Consider the following 21,990-nt stretch of genomic DNA (forward strand, 5'->3'; position numbering starts at 1 on the left):
TTCTCCTTTCCGATGCGGTCTGGCGCTCCAGGCTGTGGGCCCCCTGGACTCGGGTCTCCCCAGCAGAAGCAGCCTGCACAAGGGCCTCAGGGACGGAGGCCGGTACCCTCTGGCCGCCTCTGCAGAGGTCAGGCGGCCCTCACAGCTGCGCACCAGGCCCTTGAGGTCAGGCTGCCTGTCCTGGGAAGGACGCCTGCCCTCCGTGTCTGGGGTCTGATCAGAAAGCCCGCTGCCCTGGCCCTGGGTCTGGCCCTCACGGGGTTCCGTACAGGTCAGCCAGCCGGGCGAAGCGCGGGCCCCAGGCCCGGAGGCAGCTGTAGTCTTGGTCCTCGTCCCCCAGGCTGGACAGGATGGAGCTCAGTGTTCCTGCCACAGAACCATCCCCCTCGTAGTCATAGATGAGAGCTGTGTCGTAGGGCGGGACGCTGGGGTCACTGTCTGCCACCTCCAAGCCCTGCAGAGAGGCCCCGGGAGCTCAGGACCCCCGCACACTCCAACCCCGGGTGCCCTCCACCACCCAGACGGCAGCACAGGGCGAGCTAGCCCAAGGCATAGACACTGGGGGCGGGGGCGGATGGGCAGAGGAGGCCTGAGGGGCACAGCCCCAAGCACACAAGAGCTGGGAGCCCCTGCCCAGGATGTGAGGAGACATTTCCCTCTGGGTGGCTCTTCTTCCTTAGGGCTGGGATACTCGAGACTCCCTGACGTCCCACCTGGGAGACCACCTGCTTTCTCCCTTTTAAAACATTTTGCAAATGCCTCTGTCACCTCCATCTCTGCCCTGTCACCCACAGGGTCACACACCCTCCTAGCTGTGACCTGCACCTGGGCTTGTTCCTGCCCAGGCATCTGTCGGGGTGTTTCTCTGACCCGGAGCACTTCCTGTGCCAGCAGGCGTGGCACGTGGTAGAGTAGTGGGAGGTGCCCTTGTGTTCTCCCTCAGCCCCTGCAAGTGGGTTCCTGTGTTCTGGGCATCTCCTGCAGGAACTCTCTGATGCTGTGTCCACATAAACTACGGGGGCGCCTGGATTCCAGGGACAGCTGCACTCCCAACCCCGGGAGCACACCCACTTTTCTCTGTCGGTGCCCAATGGAAAGTGCTCCAGAGCAAGCCCCAACCCACCCCAGCTCAACCACGCCCACCAGTATCCCCCAGGGGCTGGTCAGCTTCCTTTTCCCACAGGACTTTTGTGGCTGTGGTCCTCCAGGGGCACCTACGTCACTGATGAAGTCAGCGATATCGGCAGGGCTGGTGGGCAGCATGCGGGGTGGCTGGGGGCGCACTCGGCTGAACGGGGCATCTCGGCGCAGTGGCGGCCGTCCCAGGGGGGCGCGCAGGCCTGCCAGCTCTGTTGGGTGGCGCAGCTGGTTGATGTCATAGGCATCCTGGGGACGAAGTAGGCGGGATTCAGCCCCGATCAATCACAGGGTGGGCTTTCCCTCCCAGCCACCTTGTGCGGGACGTGCCTGGGGGCGAGGACCTCTGAGGACCTGCCGGCCAGCTGGGGCCCCGCCCCTCCTCCTGGACGGCGGGAGAGGGGAGGGGTGGGGGGGTGCCGGGTGGGGGCCCACAGCCTCGGCTCCTCAGGGACCCTCCCCACCACTTAACATTTCTAACCCACCACATCCCCCAACACCCTCTCCTCACCTGGTCCTCCTCTCCGCCCCCCTGCTCATCGTAGTTGAGGATGTTGTCCCGGAGGTCGTCGTGCAGCCCGTGCAGAAGTCCCTTGTCCCCGGACTGCTGCCGGGACCGCGTGACGAGGGCCGCCGGCAGGGCAAGCACTGAGTGGGGAGGAGGGAGAGCAGACAGGAGGGGGTGGGTGCCTGGCCCTCAAGCAGAGGCTGGGCCGGACGTCGGGCGGGGGGCGGGGCGGGGCCGGCTGGGGGCGGGGCCTGCGGGCAGCAGGTGTCAGCACGTGGGACTCACAGAGGAGCAGGATGACGCTGGCCAGCACGATGACCAGGGCGCCCAGGCTGACGCCCGCGCCCCCCGCGCGCCGGGCAGCGGCCCCCGGCAGGCAGGCACCGTCCTGGCCGCAGCGGCACACTGTCACGTTCAGGGGCTGCTCGCGCTGCTGGGGCGGCTGCCCTGAGTCTCGGAGGAGCAGGCTGAGGCGGTGCAGGCCCTCCTGGACCTGGTGGCGTAGACGCAGGCGCGCGTGGCTCACTGCGGAGGGCGCCCAAGGTCAGAAGGGGTCTCCGGGCCAAAGGAGTCCCCACCCCACCCCCACCCTATCCTTCCGGGGCCCCTCCGCGCCCTCTGCTGCTGGGCGGGGATCCCGAGACCCCGGGCCTCCGTTTCCCCATCTGCACCCTGCGAGTGAAGTTCCGCCCGGTCTGAGGATGCACTGCAGTGGGAACCAGAGGACCACGGTGTTGAGAACCCCCCCACCCCACCCCACCCGTCTCCGGTCTGGACCCTCAGGATTGTGGTTGGGGGAGCTCACCATTAATCTGGCTAAGGCTCCAGTTCTGGGTCAGCTCTGGGACCCGGGGACTCAGCTGAAAGTGGAAGGGGGCCCCGTGGGGGGGCAGGTCCTCATCCGTGGCCCCCAGGAGAAGGCCAGAGCCCTGATCTGGCTTGCTGCACACACTACCAGATGGTGGGGACAGCTCAGGGGCGTGGTCATTGACCTCCAGGATCTCAATGGACAGGGTCCCAGTGGCCGTACGAGGTGGGGAGGCTGCAGGCAGAAGAGGCCTGGTGGGCTCCTTGCTCTGCTAGAGCAGAGCGCCCACCCTAGAAGTCTGCTCCATGGAGTGCACAGCTCTGAGCCCCTGGGCAGTGACAGGGATGCCCAGCCCGGATCAGGGAGCCCGGGAGCCTAGGCACAGGCTCAGCCCTCACCATCATCGAAAGCCAGGATAATGGCCCTGTACCAGCCGTCCTTGAGGAAAGGTGATGCTGGGCTGAGCACTCGCTGGGTCTGGACCCAACCCGTGGCTCTGTCCACTTGCAGCCAGTCCTCCGGGTCGTAGTCCTTGGAGTAGCTATTGGCCGAGGAGGGGACAGAGTGGCCCTGAGCTTTCACAGAACCCCCAGGAGTGTGGTCACACTTCAACAGACACGCATACGTATAATACACCCCCACATGCATACACACACATATGTCCCATACATTTACACACACACCTGTGTACATTCCCCACACGCATACACACCATATGCATACACGTGCACCTCTGAAGCTAGTCCTCCAACTGCCGTGAGTTGGTGTTTACTGTCCCAGTTGACAGATGAGGAAACTGAGGTCCGGGGCCAGGGCCCCATGGCCACTGAGTACCACAGCAAGGTTTAACACCTGGGCACCGTGGAGACAGACACAGATACACAGGGCCGTGCTGGGGGTGAAATCCAAACTCTGAACGGCTGACCCCATGGGAGCATCAGCTCACCAGAATGGACAGGGCTGGGCACTCAGGCTGGCCAGAACAGACTGGGCAGGTCCCAGCCCTGCCTTATGGGACAAATTCATAGCAGCACGCACACATGCACAGGGCGTGAGACCCCATGGACCCTCAGGGATGCACAGACGAGCCCTCCACCCTCTGATCAGGGCACTGATGGAAACCCTCAGCCGTGCTCCTGGCCCTGGCTGGGAAATGGACAAACGGGGCCCTTAGCTCCCTCTACCTTACCCCTGCAGCCCCCACCTGAGCCTCTGCAGCTGCTGTGTGTCAGGGTCTTCGGCAGAGAAGGAGGCCACGGGGGTTCCTGGGAGCGCCCCCTCGGGCAGGCTGGTCCGCAGTGGGTTCTCCTGGAACACAGGCGCCTCGTTGACATCCTGCACCTGCACGTGGACCCTGGCCTGGCCCCGCTCAGCCCTGGGGGCGGCTGCCTGCAGGGGAGCCTCGTTCTGCACTTCCACTGTGAGGTCGTACTGCTCACAACGCTCGTAGTCCAGGGGCTGGAGAGGGGGAGCAGAACTGGAAGTCACTCACGACTCTGGGCCCCCCAGAGGCAGCTATGGGGCACTGCGAGGCCCCACAGGGGTCCTGCTGCCCTGCTGTCTCTCCTCACAGTCCCTTGCCCTTTTCAGCCCTGGAAAAGAAAAATGATTCAGGACCAAAAGGCACAAAGAATGATGTAAAAACGATAAATACTCATCACTCAAAATGAATGTGTTAGGTGTTGTGTCATCAGCTTTATGTGTCTCTGGTCAGGTGGTGCTCCCCAGTGACTCGGGCAACACTCATCAGGGGATTGTGGAGAAGCGGTTTGGTAGCTGGGGTTAAATTAACCTCTACCATCAGCTGACTTTAAATGAAGATGATCTTGGATGACCTGAGTGGGCCTCCTCAGTAGCCCAAAGTCATCAAGAGCAAACGGAGATCTTCCTGAGGAGAAAGGCGTTTCCAGCTTGCTGGCCGGCCCTGCAAACCGGCTTCTTGCAATAAAGCCCTTCCTGTATCGTATCTAAGTGGACCTGCATTTCTATGTGGCGTCCACGTAGCTACCACGGCTTCTGTGTCTCTGGTCTCCCATCTGGCGGACACAGGTGCGGTCTGTGTTTATATACATCACCACACACCTGAAGAGACACAGCTCCATAAACAGCCCGTGGGCGGTGGGGGCGCCCCTCCTTCTGGTCCTGGTGCCCTGGGGCCAGTGTGGCCTGAGCCTAGAGCCCCAGCGTTCCCGGCCCCCCCGGCATTCTGCTCTCTCCAGAGGATGCCCCAGACAGGGCCCCCTGTGCTCGGGGCCAGCAGCCAGACCCCAGCTAGGAGAGCCACGCACCCCACTCACCTTCACCACGGACAGCACGCCCTCGTTGGTCTTGGGGTCTGTGTGGATAGCGAACTGTCCATTGGGGTCGCCCTCCAGGATGGTGAACCTGGCTGCCCAGTTGGGGGAGCCTGGCAGGTCCCTGTCCTCCACCTCGAGCCGCCCCACATCCACTCCACTGATGGCCTCTGTGACCTCCATGAAGAACTGTGGGAGCCCAGCCCTCATTACTGCCAGGGGGCAGGGAGATGGTCCTGTGCAGGGATGCCCTCCCTCGCTCCCTCCCAGCCAACTCTGTGGCCCACCCAGCCCCCCAGCGGTGCCCACGAGCCCCACTCTGTGGGTCCAGCTGTGTGCCAGGCACCCTGTGGGCTGCCTTCTCCTGGAGGGCAGGGCTGGCTGCCCCCTCCCACACAACAAGGCTGTAGGGAAGGTTCCTTCCTGCTGCCCAAGGGCTGCTTCTCCCCAGGGCCTCTCTCCCAGCTCCTCCGACCATGCTTATGTGCTCACAGCAACTACTCTAGCTTGGGTTTCTGCCTTACCCATGCACGGCTCCTTCTCCAAAGCACCCAACCTCCCATCCCTCCACAAGGTCCCATGTCCCTGCCAGGAGCCGGAGGAGGGAAGGGCAGTCCCCAGCAGGGGCCAGCAGGAGTGTGAAAGGCGGCAGCACCTCATCCCCGGTGAACCCAGGTGCATTGTCATTAATGTCCTCGAGGGTGATGATGGCAGAGGCCGTGGCGGTGAGGCCATCTCCAGACATGTCCGCAACCTGCAGGGTCAGGTTGTACAAGGCGACCACCTGGGGGCACAGGAACACGCAGTCAGGGGGCCTGGGGGTGGGGCAAGAAACCCTCACAGGAGAGCCCTGTGGGCATCCGGAGCCCCAAGTGGCCCCAAGCGCCCTGCCCTGGTCCCAAGCTCTGGGGCCAAACGTGCTACCTGGCTCTCTGGGTCTGACCACACCACTGCCAACCCCACACTCTGCGCCAGCCTGTGAGGGGGCAAGAGGTCAGTTACCAAGTTGGACAAGATTCACAGAGCACCTACTGCATGCTGGATGCTGAAGGGCACCAGCGAGCTGGGTCCCTGTCCTGGGGAGCCATGTCCAGAGGCAGAGAGAGAGACAGACCAATGAAGACCACCTAAGGCTGCAAGGGACCGGAAGAGCTGTGCAGGTGGCCACGGGGAAACCAAGGAGGGCTTCCCAGAGGTGTCAAAGCTGGACAGAAGCCCGGCAGTGAGGGGCAGCAGGGGTCCCCACAGAGGAACACTACGCCAGAGTGGTTATTACTCCAGAGCATGACTGGTCACTGTGGAGCCACTTGCATGGCTCTATCCGAGGCCAGGAAGCCTGAAGCCTTTGCAGGCAACCAGGCAGAGAGGCTTTTGGCAGAAAGCACACTGAGGACTTGTCAGGGCCAGGCGCTGCATGGACAGACTGCACGGACGGACTTTCAGGCCTAACCCCACAACCAGCCACGAGGCAGAGGTGTCCCAGCTGAGGGTGTGCCCCAAGCCACTGCGAGGGTCTGCAGCAAGTGGAGGGCTCCCTGCTCCTGTGGCAGGAGGAGCATCTGGGGCAGGCAAGGCTGGGGCAGGGGGCCCAACTGGAAGTGAGCTGCTCCCATCAGGCTCAGAGGGACAACAAGGTGGGCAAAGATGGGTCAGAAGGGCCCCTGGCTGCCCCCCAGCGTCTGAGGTCATCTCACCTCACGGTCCAGACCCACTTGCACGGTGCGTATGTCCCCTGTGTGCTCATCAATGCTGAAGAGCTGGGGGCTGCTCTGCTCCAGGATGGAGTACCGCAGGGCTGCGTTGTCGGTTTCTGGGTCATCAGCATCTGTGGCCTCGGCCCTGGTCACGTAGGTGCCTAGTAAGGACAGGGATGAGCAGGGACACGCACACAGGTGCCAACCTGACCCCCAGGATGCGTCTCAACACTCGCCTGTGGCCCACCACGCCAGGTCCAGCCCCCCATCTGGCCTGCACAAACTTCAACCTTTTGTCTTGTGCTGTTTGGAGGAGGAAGCAGGGTGTCTGATATACATATTTAATCCAGAGTTGACACCCGTGTTCCCAGACATGGAGACAGCCCAGGAGGGGCCGAGAGCCCCGGGTCACATGGGGTGAGCCAGCTGGAAACCCTGGGGCCAGCCCCGGGGAGACAGAGGGCCAGTGGGAACTCACGACTAACGAAGGTGAGAGACATGTATGTACAGGTGTGAGTGGCACACACAACACACTCGTGCACACATCTGTCTACAAAGGAGCATGGCTCCCAGCTCTGCCCGCTGGAAGGGCCCAACAAGAAGCCAGTCTGGTGAGCCTCCTGCTGGCCAAACGTGGGACGATCTGGGCATCAAAGTAATGGCTGTAACGAATCATAACCCACTGAATGAATCAGACTCTGAGAGTCCAGAGAAATATAAAAAAACAAAACATGGAACATACACAGGCACATACGTACACAGGGGAGAAGTGCCCTCATAGAGCAGAAAGCCCACTGACGAAGGGAGAAGAGACACCGCAGGAGGGAACCAGCACCTCCCAGCCATGAGAACAAGAACCCTCAGCAGATGCCAACTCTGCTGGGTAAGGGGTAACAGGGTACCTGCACAGTCTCAGGGTATCTTCCAAAAGATACCTATTAATTACAAAGGGAAAAATATAAAAATCACAGTGGAGAAGCCTGGCAGACACTCCCTTATCGAGCAGATCAAAGCCAGTGTCTTCAGGAACCAGACATGTGTGCCTCCCGAAAGGATGCACCAAGGAGAACACGGCATCACCAAAGTGCAAATCCCGAATCCAACCACACAAACTCACACTCAGACCCACAGTCTCCAAAATAACTGCGTAGGTGCTTTAGAATGTCAGTGTTAGGACCTGTACATTGAAAACTACAAAACACCGCAGAGAGAAATGAAAGACACAAGTAAATGGAAACACATCCCACGTTCATGGATTGGGAGACTTTAAATACATACATACATATATATAAGTTTTTATAGGATATATATGAAATATATATTTATATACTACACATAATATGTGTATATATATATATATATTTTTTTTTTCTTTTTAGGGGGGTAGGGGACACCCAGCTTGGAGCCCAATGTGGGGCTCGATCTCATGGCCTGAACTGAAATCAAGAGTTGGACACTTAACTGACTGAGCCATCCAGGCACCCCGGGAGACTTATTATCATTAAATGTCAGTACTGCCCAAAGTGATCTACAGATTCAATGCAATCTCTATCAAGATCCCAAGGACAATTTCTTTGCATAAGTAGAAAAACCATTCTAAAATTACACAGAATCTCAAGGAAACCCAAATAACTAAAACAAATCTTGAGAAAGAACAAAACTGGAAGACTCATACTTTTTGATTTCAAAACTCCTCCAAAGGTACAGTGATCAAAACAGTGTGGTATGGCCACGAGATAGACCAGTGGAATGGAGTCCAGGAATAACCCCACACACGTGTGGTCAAGTAATTTTTGGCCAGGGTGCCAAGACCATTCAAGGGGGAGAAGAACAGTCTTTTTCAACAAATGGTGCTGGAAAAGCTGGACATCTCCCTGCAGAAGAATGAAGTTGGACCCTTACCTCACACCATACACACAAATTAACTCAAAGTGTATCAAAAACCTAAACGTAAGACCTAAAACTATAAAACTCTTAGAAGAAAACAGGGCAAACATTTCACAACACTGGATTCGGTAATGATTTCCGGATAGGACACCAAAGGCATCAGCACCAAAAACTAGACAAACTGGACTCATGAACATTTTCAAACACTGTGCATCAAAGACACTCCCAACCAGGTAAAAAAGGTAATCCACAGAATGGGAGGAAATATTTGGAAATCATATAGATATATCTGTATAGATCAAGGACTATGCAGGGTATACAGAGAACCCATAAAACTCAACAACAAGGGGCGCCTGGGTGGCTCAGTCGTTAAGCGTCTGCCTTCGGCTCAGGTCATGGTCCCAGGGTCCTGGGATCGAGCCCCGCATCGGGCTCCCTGCTCCGCGGGACGCCTGCTTCTCCCTCTGCCCACTCCCCCTGCTTGTGTTCCCTCTCTCGCTGGGTCTCTGTCAAGTAAATAAATAAAATCTTAAAAAAGAAAAAACAACTCAACAACAAAAACACAGCACAATCCAAAACTCGGCAAAGGACCTGAAGAGACATTCCTCTAAATAAAATATACAAATGTCCAATACGCATTTGAAAAGATGCTCCACACGTCACTCATCATCAGGGACGTGCAAACCAAAACAACAGTGAGACAGCACCTCACACCTGTTAGGGTGGCTACTACCAAAAACAAAAACAAACAAACAAACAAAAACCCAGAAAATAAACATTGGCCAGGATGCGGAGAGACTGGGACCCCGTGCGCTGCTTGTGGGGGAAACAGCATAGCATCACTCACAGAGCTACCATATAACCCAGCACTTCCACTTCTGAAAGCAGGAGCCTGAAGACCTGTTTGTACACGCACATTCGCAACAACATTATTCACAAGAGCTAAAACGTGAAAGCAGCCCAAGTGTCCAAGCACAAGTGAATGGATAAGGGAAATGTGGTCCATCCACGTAATGGAGTATCATTCAGCTTTAAGGAGGAGGAAAACCTGACACGTGCTCCAGGCTGGACCCGGAGGACACTCGTGGTCCGCGAAACCAGCCAGTCACAGAAGGACAAAGGCTGTATGAGTCCACTGACAGGAGGTCCGCAGAGTAGACAGATCGATGGGGGTGGGGAGTTGATGGCGGGAGCCAGGGCCTGGGGAAGGGGAGGCAGAGCTTCTGTGTGGGAAGAAGGAGAGTTACAGGGACGAGTGGTGAGGACGCCAGACCACACTATGAAAAACCTCGTACCACTGGACTGCCCCTTAAAAATGGGTAGGATGGTAGCATTTGTACTTATTTCAGCACAACAAAATTTTGTTGAAAAAAAAAAAAAGTCAATGTCCTAAAAACCTAACGGCTAAGCGACTACTACTGCAGACAGAGGAGAATGGTGGGCAGGGAATGCAGCCCCCAGCTAACGGCGGGAATGCGCGGGTGACGCACAAAATCGTACTTGAGTTCGTCTGATTGGCGAGGGCACAAGGTAAAATGATAAACTGGCATCCAGGATGTGCCCAGCCTCTCTGAGGACAGGGTGCACATGTAGAGGCTTCACCTTTGGTGGAGCAGGGCAGGCAAGCAGACAGAGGAAGTGGATCAGACTGTCCAAGGCTGAGTGTGGACCACCGTGACGGCTCAAAGTCCTGGGAGCCCCCACACAGGGTGGTCTGTGCCCATGGTCAGCTCTTCTCCACCGGCCCTGGAGGGCTCACAAGAAATACAGGGGCAGGAGGAAGCCTGGGAGGGCACCTGTGGCTCAGGCAAGGTCTGCCTAAGGTTGGGGCAAGGAGAACTAGACACCCAGTAATGTTCTGGGCAATGGCGGGGACTGAAGGGGGAGGGGAGGACGCTGCCCTGAGCTGGAGGGAGAGAACCCCGATAAAGCTCCACTCCAAAGGCTCAGGTGCACAGGGACCACCTACAACGGAGACCCCCTGCTCCGACAGAGCCTTGCCCAGGTACCATGCAACAGCGGTCACCCTGGGAGGGGGACAGGAGCATGGAAAGAGTCCTCTGTGCATGGACCACGCAGGGCTTGCTGAAGCTGACGTACAGTATCAATACCAAGAGGAGCCCCAGGAGGCTGAACTAAGGCGGCAACAGAGGCCAGGGCCAGCCCCGCTGCAGAGAAGACCGTCTGCACCGGCCCGTCCGCTGCCTCCCCAAGCAGAGCCATCCTGCATTCCCAGACGTCTACTGTTTCCCTCCCTCTCTCCTGTGCTTTCACATGCAGAAGAGCGAGAGAAGAATCCGTCCTCGATGATCAAACAGCCAAAAGAGCCAGATCTACGGCTGAGCAGGTGTTTGGGCCGTTACCCGACAGAGCCGGGAAAGAACGGGTCAGGGTGTGGGAGCCTCTCCTGGAGAAGGTGGACAATACTCCCCAACACATGGGGGATTCAAGAAGAGAGGTGGGGCCCGAGAAGATGTTCTCTGCTATAAAGGCATCCCCGGGCTGAAACTGTTAGTGTGTGTCGACATTAACTTCCTGATTCTGAGAGTTACACTGTGTCAAAGTTATGAGGGTTAATTCTTTGAGGGGATCCCGTCTGCATCCAGCAGTCCAGAAAGGAAGGAGGCAGGAAGGAAGGAAAAAAAGAAGAAGAAAAAAAAAAAGCTTAAAGCAAACATGATAAACATTACATCTCTGTTGCAATTCTTTGCAACTTTTTTGCAAGTCTCAAATTATGTCAAAATAAAAAGAAGTAGGGGCGCCTGGATGGCTCAGCCGGTTAAGCGTCGGACTCCTGGTTTTGGCTCAGGTCATGATCTCAGGGTCCTGGGATCCAGCCCGCATGGACTCAGCGTGGAGTCAGCTTGAGACTGTCCCTCCCCTTCCCTCTACTCCTCCGCCCTGTGCTCACACACACTCTCTCTCTTTTTTTTAAAGATTTTATTCATTTATTTGACAGAGAGAGACACAGCAAGAGAGGGAACACAAGCAGGGGGAGTGGGAGAGGGAGAAGACACACTCTCTCTCAAATAAATGAATCTTTTTTTTTTTAAAGATTTTATTTATTTATTTGAGAGAGAGAATGAGAGAGAGAGAGCATGAGAGGGGAGAGGGTCAGAGGGAGAAGCAGACTCCCTGCCGAGCAGGGAGCCCGATGCGGGACTCGATCCCGGGACTCCAGGATCATGACCTGAGCCGAAGGCAGTTGCTTAACCAACTGAGCCACCCAGGCGCCCCAAATGAATCTTTTTTAAAAAATAGAAGTAAAAAAAATATTTTAGGTCTCGAAACACAAAAACTGAGATGAAATAAAAGAACCACGAGTGGCCAAACAGGAGCCCACCTCCCATGAGTCCACATTCCCCGCCTGAGGTGCACGGCTTGCCCGAGCTTTGCCCCAAACCCCTGGGAGCAGAGTGGGAAGGAAGAAGGGAGCTGTGTTTGGAATGAGGTCCGTCCGGCCTGGGACAGGTGAAGAAGCAAGGCCATCCCGTAGAGACTCATGAAGGACAGAAGGTTTATTTGCGATCAAGATGTGGGACTGAGAAGCAAGGGGCGGGGTGACTGCTAATGGGGGTGGGTTTCCTGGGGGGACGAAAGCTCTGAAACCGGCCCCGAGGAGCTGGTTAGGGCCCGGTGCCTGTGCCAAATCCACGGAGTGGATCCTTGTATGTCGTGTGGATTTTACCTCGGTGCAGAGCTGCAGTGGCCCCCAGAGCTTGGCCATCCGCGAGTCCTCTCACTGCGTTTGGGGAGACGTTGGGGTTTGAAGTTTATACTGAAATGCGAAGTGACTCGAGCTGACTTGTGGAAAGTCCCTACTCCTGGAGTGTCTGCTTATTTTCCGACTGTTCGAAGGATCACGGAAAGTGTTGCTGAAGGGAACCCTGGGCCTTCGGACCGACTTGGAGCCCCTCCGCGGAAGCCCCCCAAGCTCCCCCTCACCTGGGACTGCACCCTCCAGCACTTGGCCCGTGAACGCCTCCTGCCGGAAGACGGGCCGGTTGTCATTCTGATCCACGACCACGATCTCCAGGTCCGTGGGCTCCTCTAGGGTGGCTCCTCCCAGGTCCAGAGCAAAGGCCCTTAGCTAGCCAAGCAGAGAGGAAGGGCTGGTGCTGTGCTCGCCAGATTTGGGTGGTTCCCACCAGGCTGTGCGAAGGGACAGCGAGTGCAGACTCGGTGTGCCGCTGGGAACGCCAGCTTCAACAGGGGACAAACGGCACGGGGTGGGATGTGTGCATGGCCGAAGCAACCTCCCCGAAGACCAGCCTGCTGGCCCACAGCTTCCCCTCTTGCCTTGGCTGCTGGGGAGCTCACAGCTGTGCTTTGTGTGAGACTCACCAGCCCTCCCGCTTCCCTTCTGCTAACTGGTTTAGGCTCCTCTTGAAGCTTACTAAATACACGAACACTTAAAATTAAACCACTTCCCACACTTTGGGAGAGTGGGTGTGGTACCATTTCCCCGTGACACCACGGGCTCTGATAACTCTGTGTAAGGGAAACAACCAAGAGCTTGTTGAAGTCCGAGCACAGGAAATCCCAAGCCAGAAGCCTCCCCCCCACCCCGCCCCCACCCCCAGGGAAAATCCCAGCATTTTGGAGAGGCCAGGCTGGGGAGGGCGGATTACTCCGTAGGGGAGCTCAGGGGTGTCCACACTCCGCTCTGCAGCCTCTGGCCAGTGCCGGCCGGGCCCCTCATCTCCCTCCCCGCCAGCCTCGGTCTCAAAGCTCTCCTCCAAGGGGTGGCTACTGTCCCTGGAATCAAGGGAAGCAAGGGACTGCTGCCATTGGGAATTGCCATACCGTGGGATTCTTCGCAACACCCCATTCCCACCACACGCAGCCAGGCTGGGGGCAGAGCTGATGTAGGGTGAAGACTACACCAGGGTCCAGTGGTGCTTTTCTGGGAGGCTGACAGCCTCCCTGAGCAGGACCAAGCTCCACCTCCCCGGGGCCTCAGTTTGTGCATGCTCATCTGTTAAATGGGAATATAATTCTCAACACCTTCTTTGGACTGCAGGTCTTAGTCCCAAATCCTTGTGCCTATCTCCCAATGAAGGACATGTGGCCTAATGCCCCAACCCTGGGACCAGGAGCCTGGTGGGAGGAGGCCCCCAGCTTCTTGCCAGCCCCCACTACAGTGGGCCCCACCCTGAAGCGGTCTGTCTTCTCCCGGTCCAGCATGGCATTCAGGAACACCTTCCCCGTGAACTTGTCGATGGAGAACACGCCCTGGGGCTCCTCGTCCACACCAGGACCTTGGATGCTGTAGATGACACTGCCCAGGGGCTGCTTGTCTGACTTGATCTGTGAGGGCAGAACACAGGCTGAGGGAGATGCCCCCAAAGCCAAGGTCCCTCCCCTTCACAGCCTTGACCCCTCCCCCAGCCTACAGCCCCAAAGGCGTACCTGTCCTCAACCACACACCTTCAGGGACCCACCAGGAACAGCCCAGCCCCTGCTCTGCCCTGGACCGCCCTTGGCCCCCTCACCTGCACCAGGGGGTACGGGAGGCGCTTGTGGTTCTCAGATACACTAATGGGGGGGATGACCCAGGCTCTTCGCACACGGCCTGGCGCGGGTGCCCGCTGCCAGGGGTATAGGATACTGGGCCTCTTCTGCGCAGAGACCCCCAAGGACGGGCCCAGGCTCTACAACAAAGACAGAGACAGCTGTCAATCACACAGTATGTGAGCTGGGCCCCAGAGACGCCAACCATCAGAGCCCTGAGCTCATGGCCCCGGGAGACCCCAGCAGCCACACCTCAGCCTGGAGCCCCCACCGCCCTGCATCTGGCTCCTGTCCTCCCCTGGGGGGCTCCGGGACCAGGAGTTGCCCCAGGCCTGAATGCTTGCGGAGCAGCTGGGAGGAATGGAGGCTGCCAGGGTTTGGGGAGCACGGGGTGCTCAGGGCAGTGGGAGGCAGAGTAGGGGGCAAGGCAGCCACCGGGAACAACAGCTGGGGAAGGGGGCCTCCCAGGGACGTTTCGTATGAGCAGAGTGTGGCTAACGGGGTGGGGCAGGCGAGAGAGGCGGGTGCTGGAGGCGTCGTTCCCCTTCCCCAAGGCTGGATCTGTCAGGGGTGGGGCCCTGGAGGCAACAAGCAGCCCCACCAGGCCTCCTCGGGGCTTCAGTTCTCAAGGGTTGGTCCAGGCTGACCAGGCCCATGCTCCTGTCTGAGGACTCCAAATGCTTCCAGGAGGCAGGCCTTTGCTCAGGCTCTTCAGGGGTCTGGAGGGGCAGCCCCCACGTGGCATCTCCCGGCTGCTCCGTGGGAAGGAAGACAGGCCTCGATTTCCAGGACGTCAGTAGGGATTGGAGACTGCTCTGAATTCCCAGGGCAGACCGACCCAGCCGCTGGTGGGTATGCAGGGCCCATGGGGCAGAGACGGGACAGCAATGCCAGGGGCCACCTCCATGCGGGTGCCCCAGAACCATGGACCGAGGTCACACCAGTACTCTGGCTCCTGGAACCCAGGGATCGTTCCTCCCTCCCTTTCCAGGAAACTGAGGGGCCTGGGGCCTGTAGGGCTGCCAAGGGAGGATGAGGGCATGTGGCACCCCAGGGGTGGGGTGGGGGCAGGCAGGCACACCCCCAGGCCCTTCCCTGGGCCAGGTTTTGGGCTCAGAACCGGGGCCATGAAGGAGCATGGTAGGAGGGGGGCAGCCGTGACACCGAAAGTCTCTCGAGACCCAGTGTCAGCTCCCCATGGTGACCACAGATAGTCCCACCTCAGAGCTCAGATGGAGACGGAGGCCAGAAAAGGCACCCATCCCATGAGTTAAGGGCAGAGCTGGCTGCAGCCCCCAAACACAACCCGAATTTCCTGGATGGCCCTGGTTTAGCTATGGGGTCTCTGCCGCAGGCTCCCCAGCAGCACGGGCTCGGGCTCTGTGGCTGGCTGGGCACTGGGGTATCCAGGAGCAGAGTCTGGTCGGGCTTGGAGAGAGCTGTCGGACGGGGCTGGGGCCTGGGGGAGTGGGCGGGTCACCGGCTGGGACCCAGCTGGGTTTGGCTGCAGGAGAATGTGAGCAATGTGCCCTCCAAGGCTGGCCACGCCCACCCCACAACCCCGGTAGAAACGCCCTGCCCGGCCCATCCCCAAGCCCAGGGTAGGACCAGCCAGCCGGCAGGCTGGGGGCATTCAGAGGGGCTCCCCCTCCCAGACACCAGCCCTTGGTGCTCCAGGGATGGCCCTAGAAGCTCCCTGGCCCCACACAGGGTCTCCAGGCCCTTGGGCCCTTCTGGGGAGGGGGGCTCCCTCCTGCTCAGGGGTCCCGGGGTGGCTCCCAGGGCGCCTCCACGGGGGGGCCCTGCTTCCTGGCTGCCCCTTCCTTCGTCAACCCCTTGAGCTCACCCCCCCAGGCGCTGCCTTGGGCCACGCAGTGCACAGAGGGGCGAGCATGGGATGGGGTGGCCTTGTGGCCTCAGGAGGAGGCACTGGTGACGCGTGAGTGGCGTGCTTTGGGTTGGGACAGGACAGGGGCAGGAGGGAGATGTCAGCTGCCTCCACACTCGTCCCGGCCTCCCCCACACCCAGCCAGGCTTTGTCTCTGTGCCCGGGGCTAGCACATAACACATTTGGACGCGCTTTGTAGACAAAACAGCAGTAACATTCAAGCCACCGCTCAGCTCTCCTTGTGGCCCCAGGCCGCCTCCTCAGTTCTGGAATCCTCCTGCTTAATCATCTGAAACCCCAGGGGCCTGGAATCTAGGTAGCTGCGAACGCGGTTTATAGAAAAGACCCAGCTCCTGGCCGGGCCCCCCAGCCACCTGCAGCCTGACAGATGGCAGCACCGGTCCCCAGCCTGCCTGGGACAGTGGGGGCTTTCTCGCCAAAACCACGAAGCACAAACCACTTCCAGGTCAGCTGTCTCCACCAAGTGGAGACCTGCTGGCCTTTGTCATCACGCTAGTGGGGACAGCATCTGCTTCCTGAGCACCCCGAGGCCAGCGTGGCGCTCAGCATCCTCCCTGGTCCTCCACCTCTCACTTCCTGTCCCCCTGACCGGGCCCTCTCTCAGCCCTCACAGCCCCTGGAAGGGGCGGTGACTGTCTCACATCACGGTTCCCCAGCACGGGGCTCAGAGAGGCTGAGCCATTTGCTCGAGCCCACACAGCCAGAGAGCACCAGAGCTGGGGGCCACGGGGAACCGGTGTCTGAGCCTCCACCACTCACAGAAGCACGCTCTGGAAGCAGCCCAGCCTCAGTGTGGAGGAGATTGGAGCTGGAGAGCACTTTGGGGGGGGCAGGTGGGGGACATTCCGCACACAGTCCTTGACCCCAGCTCCTGGAGGAACAGGAGGGGACACGGTCTGCCCCGTCCAGCCCACACACCGCCTCCGGCTGCCCCCCCCAGTCCCTGTCAGCTGCCTTGGCTGATGCTCCCAGATGTCCACCAGTGTGTGCTGTGGGGCCAGTGTGGTTGTGCCAGAGCCTGGGAGTCCCGGGCCCCAGTCTGTCCACGGCCCAAGTCCAGGAGGTCAGCAGAAGCCACAGAGCCTTGGCAGGGGCCCCCTGCCCAGATCAGAGGCTGCAGTGGGTGGGGTGGCTGGGCTGGGCCACAGCCCACTTCCGGTTACCCGGGGCATTGCTCAGCTGGTCTTTGTTCTCCTACCACCCCGTTCCCAGACGACGTGGCCAGCTGGGGCAAGGCCTGGGAGCCACCTGGGGGATCACGGGACATCTGGTGCCAGGACAAAGCCCCACAGACAAAGCCAGGTCACACAGACCCCCAGCACATGGGCAGAGGACGGCCACCACGGAAAACACCATGGAGTGGAACGGGCTCACCTACGCCGCCCAGCCTTGCTGTTTCCCATGTCAGGCCAGAGCCAAGGGGCCTCATCGATCCACTTCCCCCACATGATGCCCAACGACACCCCCATGCTCATCCTTGGCCTTCCCCTTACCAAGAACCTGAGAGCACAGTCTGCAAGCTCTAGAGACATGGGCCATTGTGCCCTCGCTGCGCCGGCCCCCAGCCCCGACACCCAACCCCAAGGGTGTCTGAGCCATAAAGCTCCCCACTGCCCCCTGCGGGAATCTGTTCCACCTGGGCGCGGCCAAGAGTTCTCTGCTTCTCTCCACTAGCCCCTGGTGTGTCCAGAACAAGGAATGAGACGGTACGGCCCAGTCTCCCAGGAGCCTGGGAAGAAAGCCGGATGCTCACCTGCCCTGGGTGGCCACCCTGGGTAGAGAAGCTGCTGACTGAGAGGGCTGGGTGTCAAGTGAGGAGAGCCTGCTTTATCTTCTGGCACTGCTGGCCTTTAGGGGGCCCTGGGGCTCCCTACAACCACTGCCAAGATTCAGATGGCAGGCAGCAGGCCTGAGCATGGGTGGACATTTGCTTCTGTGGCCCAGCTTCTCAGAGCCCTGCCCACCGCGGTGACGTGATTGAATCCAGGGAAGGGAACATTTTCTCTTACCTGCCCAGTGTAGCTGGGCAAAGCTGACAAAGCGCAGCTGCAGAAAGGGGCTCGAGGAAGAGGTTATGGGGTTAATCCTACACTGGCGAGTGCGCAGGCCCCTCCAACACCGCTCCCTGCCCTGGGTTTCTCATGTTCTAGGAACCAGGTGGGAGGCCAGCAGCCTGCTGGAGCGTGGGTGGGGTCTGCACTCCCCACAAGCTTCCCAGGCCTGAGCCCCTTCCCCCCAGGCTGGAATCCGGACCACCCCGTTCCTGGATGGCCTGGCAGGCATCAGGCACGCCAGGAATGGACCCAGCTGTTGCCCTGGCCCACAGGCACCCCTGCCACGGCCCCCTCCTGCGCTCCCCTGCAGCTGCTGCTTCAAGGGAGGGGTCAGGGCCACAGCAGCGGGGCAAGTGGAGAGGGGCAGCTGTTCGCCCAGCCTGCTTCCCCACTCGGGCCACACCACTGTGATCCCCGGCCGCCCTGCCCACCTGGGAGAGGACAGTGGTCCAGGAGCCGGCTTCCCTCCACTGCCCGTCACTGTCACACTACCCTACCGTGGGGATGAGGACCCCTCCCCATACTGAGGACGTGGCCACGTTGCCCTGGTGGCTCTTCACACTTTGCCAAGTGTCCAGGAGCACAGCCTCATCATCCTTTCAGAAGCCACGTGTCTCAGCGGACACCATTAGACCCCTCCCAGCAGGGCATGGGTTCGTCCTGAACATCTACACTCCCCCATCGCTCTACCACTCTCAGGTGGGGTGGGGGCCCAGGGGTCGGCCCGCGATGGGGACAGTGTGGGCCAGAGGAGGGAGCCGACAGAGACCAGTTCTGGAAGTACACACTCTAAGCCTGCTGGCTGAGACTTCAGGGGACACAGGAAGGGGAGGGCCATGCCTTGTCCAAACCTACCGGTAAGCAACAGATCAATGCAGAGTCCTTTCCCCGGGCCCCACGCAGGGCCCCCCTGAGACAGCTCTGCCAAGCCCGGGCTGGCCTGCGGTGGGGGCTCACGGAGGTGGAGGAGGGGGTACCGAGGAGCAGCCACCAGCTGCCATGTGGCCGGACAGGAGAGCTGGGTGGGGGAGGGGTGGGCAGGGTCCTGACACAGACCTAGTTCAGGGGGCTAGGAAGGCTCCCCTCACACTGGCACTCATCTGAGCCACACTGAGCGCAAAACTTGAGTGGCCAAGCCCCCGTGGCTGGTGCCCCCAAATCCCTAAAGCCTCTAGCTGTGTGTGTGTGTGTGTGTGTAGGGGGGTCATTCTGCAATAGCCCCAGGGCGGGGAGAGGAATCCGGGAGGGGACTACTCCCCTCCCCTGCAGCAGAGTTCTCCTGGGGCCTGGTGAAAGATCCCCATCCCAAACCCAAAGGAACTAGTCTCCAGCATGTCCGATATACTGGGTCCGTTCGCAAGTGGGGTGGACTGCTGTTCCTGCAGCGGGCGGGGAGGGGGCATGAGGTGTGTGCCGCCTTCTGGAGTGGACCCCAGTGGGGGGGTGCGTAGGGTCCTGCAGGGGAGCAACCAGAAGACCCCTGGGGCGGTGTGGCCTCCCAGCAGAGGGCTGGAGGAAAGCAGGCTGTGGGCAGCCAGCTGAACTTGGGCGGCCCAGATCTGGGCGGGGCTACCGTGGAGGGACAGGGGGAGGCCGCAGGGTAGGGGTGGAGGTGCCCAGAGCTCGGTGCCCCGAGGGACAGTTACTGGGGGGGGGGGTCCAGCTGGTGGGCACCTGATCAGCTTCCAGTCAGAGCTCTGTGGAGTCAGGGGGACCCCAGAAGCCCCCAGAGTGGGTGCTCCTCCCCAGCGTCCAGCCCTGGAGCAGCAATGCCCTGTGGGCGTGAACGGGCTACGCCTGGGGGCTCACTCCCTGTCATGTGGAGGAGAACTACGGTCTTGGGGTATGCACAGGGGCCCCACTACTGCCCGGCCCTGGCCCCTGGCCGGTGACCCTGACTCAGTCCCGTCCCTGAAGGCAGGCCACGGGCTCCACTCCCAGGCCCAGCTGAGCGCCTGCCCAGCCCAAAGGGCCACACTGGGGGGTGACCATGGTGGGGAGAAGGGCTCCCTTCCACCCACCCTGCTCCCCCGGCAGAGGGACCAGGAAACTGGGGGCGGGCCAGGAGTGTGGGGGTGGCAGGCTTTATGTGCCCAGGGCCTGGCTCCAGAGCACTCCCAAGGGACAGTGGGTTCCAGAGCTGACCCTGCCCGCTGGGCACAGGGTGGGGGTGTGTGGGCTCCACCCAAGACCAAGCAAAGTCATCTGCCAACTCAGCAGGGGTGTCCTTAGAGACTCTGGCATGCAGGCTCCTCCAGCTGGGGGTGCTCCTGCTGCGCCCCCTCGCCCTGGCACTCACCACAAGCCCCACAGGGTTGCTGGGCGCACCTCCGGTTAAGGGCCGGCCTGATGGTCTCCCGGCGGCCACCCAGCTTGGCTGCCCGTCCGGTCCTGGCGGAGGCGGTTACCCTACCTCTAGAGCCCCTTGGGGCACAGAGCGCCCTGAACAGAGCTGCCCACCGGGCACCCACCCATGACTCCTCAACTCATGGGTGGCCCCCGGGCGCGTTTTACTGTGACACCGTCCGACAGGGTAGGGGGGCAAGGGACCCCGCGCGGCCAGACGCCTTACCTGGGCCAGCAGCCCGAGGGCGAGGAGGAGCGCGATGTCCATGGGCCGGCAGAGTAGAGGCGAGTGTCCGGCGGGCGGTCTCCTGCTCCAACACAACGCGGGCTGAGTGACAGCACAAGTGCGCGGGCGGGGGGGGGGGGCCCGAGTGAGTGACAGCACGTGTGCGGGGGCGGGGCCTAGACGGAAAGTCAGCACGGGGGCGCGGCGGGGGCGGAGCCTGCGGTGGAGCGACAGCAATGAGCGGGGGGATGGGAGGCGGGTTAAGGGCGGGGCCTGGGCTGAGTGACAGCACGTGTGCCCCGGGGGCGGGGCCCGGGCTGAGAGCACGAGAGCACGAACGGAGCGGGGGGGGGCAGGGCGGGGCCTGGGCTGAGTGACAGCACGTGTGCCCCGGGGGCGGGGCGGGCCTGGCCAGAAACAGCCTGGAGGGCGGGCCGTAGGGGTCAGGCCGCTGTCCTGGGAGGCAGAGCTGTCGGGGTCCAGCGGTGAGATGAGGAAGCCTGCCAGAAAAGCCGTTGGTGGGTGGGGGCTGGGCTAGGAGCCAGAGAGGACTGAGTCACTCATCCATTCCTTTTCCGTGTTGTTGCTCCCAGGATTCGCCAGGCGCACTCCTGCCTCCGGGCCTTTGCACTGGCTGTTCCCTCTGCCTGCGGTGCTCTTCCCGGGGCTGCTACCCCCACCCCAGGCATGTTGCTGGCCGCCTTGAGGGCTCCGTCTAATGGCCACTCCTGACCACCCTGTCAGACATGGCACCCACCTGGCACCTGGCATCTTGGGTTCCACCCTCTTCCGGTTGATCCTCAGGGCCAGCACAGAGGAAGGCCAGGCACAGGCCGAGCCGGGCATTAGCCCTCCCCACCCAGTGGGAGCCCTTCCTTTCCTTCCTGCTCTGGTTTGCAGGGTGGCCTCCCATGAGGTGGGCAGTGATCTGTGTGTGTGTCCCCCTCACAGACCCAGCACGCAGGAATAGACGGTGGAGAGCGAAGAATGGAGGAAGGACCCCGTGGGCCGCCGTGCTTTCTTCTGAGCAGGAGGAGTGGGGAGTGTCCACGGAGCAGGCCCCGGGCCTCTGCTCTCCTGTCCAGATCGTGGGGCGGAGCAGGTGCGGTGCCATCTGTGCCCTTGGCCTGCTTGGAAGGAGGCCAGACTGCCTGCAGCAGGCTCTGGCAGCGACGGTCCCTGGCGCTCATTCCTCCAAGGTGGGGAGTTGGCGGGGAGCCCCTTCCATCTCCAGGCTCTGAGGCCCCAGGCCTGGGGAGCAGCCCCTCAGGGCCGCCGTCCTGCCTCTGAGGCTAGGGACCCTAAACATGGGGGGGCAGCCCTCTGAAGGCTTTGGGTTTCTGCCTCCTGGGACTAGTGTAGGGGGAGGTGGAAGGGGGCAGGTGGCTGAGCCCCGCTGGTTAACCTCAGGCAGTCTAACCAAAGGCAAGGGGCGTGGCCCTGTGAGAGCCCTTCCTCTCTCCCTGTCTGCCCGCCCTTCCTCCACGTTCCTCTTGGCCATTTGTCTCCCCACCAACACTCTTGGAGGGGGGAGGGTAAGCTAGGTCTGGTCACCAGTGAGCCCCAGGTGCAGGGAAGGGCTCCTGGGAAGGGGTGTGGTCCCCAGGCTGGTA

At 60.5% G+C, this 21,990-nt stretch overlaps 1 protein-coding gene across 1 annotated transcript; it reads right to left on the reverse strand.

The window, feature by feature from the left end:
* Positions 1-221: 221 nt before the first annotated feature.
* Positions 222-20,503, reverse strand: CDH15 (cadherin 15). The gene is made up of 14 exons (XM_027617063.2): positions 20,378-20,503; positions 13,824-13,982; positions 13,483-13,638; positions 12,274-12,418; positions 6,442-6,602; positions 5,403-5,531; positions 4,751-4,936; positions 3,658-3,911; positions 2,852-2,994; positions 2,451-2,687; positions 1,931-2,170; positions 1,649-1,785; positions 1,219-1,386; positions 222-454 (listed from the first exon to the last, which is right to left on the reverse strand). The coding sequence occupies exons 1-14, from the start codon at positions 20,417-20,419 to the stop codon at positions 254-256; spliced, it is 2,358 nt and encodes a 785-aa protein (XP_027472864.1). The 5' UTR covers positions 20,420-20,503; the 3' UTR covers positions 222-253.
* Between the last annotated feature and the right edge of the window lie 1,487 nt (positions 20,504-21,990).

The sequence above is a fragment of the Zalophus californianus genome, chromosome 17 (assembly GCF_009762305.2).
Source record: "Zalophus californianus isolate mZalCal1 chromosome 17, mZalCal1.pri.v2, whole genome shotgun sequence".
In the NCBI taxonomy this organism is placed as follows: domain Eukaryota; kingdom Metazoa; phylum Chordata; class Mammalia; order Carnivora; family Otariidae; genus Zalophus; species Zalophus californianus.

Bases quoted from the DNA above. Each gene is read 5' to 3' on its own strand.
- CDH15 (XM_027617063.2), bottom strand. From the start codon at position 20,419: ATGGACATCGCGCTCCTCCTCGCCCTCGGGCTGCTGGCCCAG. The intron at 2,995-3,657 runs GTGGGGGCTGCA...CTCGGCCAATAG, and splicing joins CAGCAGCTGCAGAGGCTCAG to CTACTCCAAGGACTACGACC. The intron at 2,171-2,450 runs GTGAGCTCCCCC...CGCCCTCCGCAG, and splicing joins GAGCCTTAGCCAGATTAATG to TGAGCCACGCGCGCCTGCGT.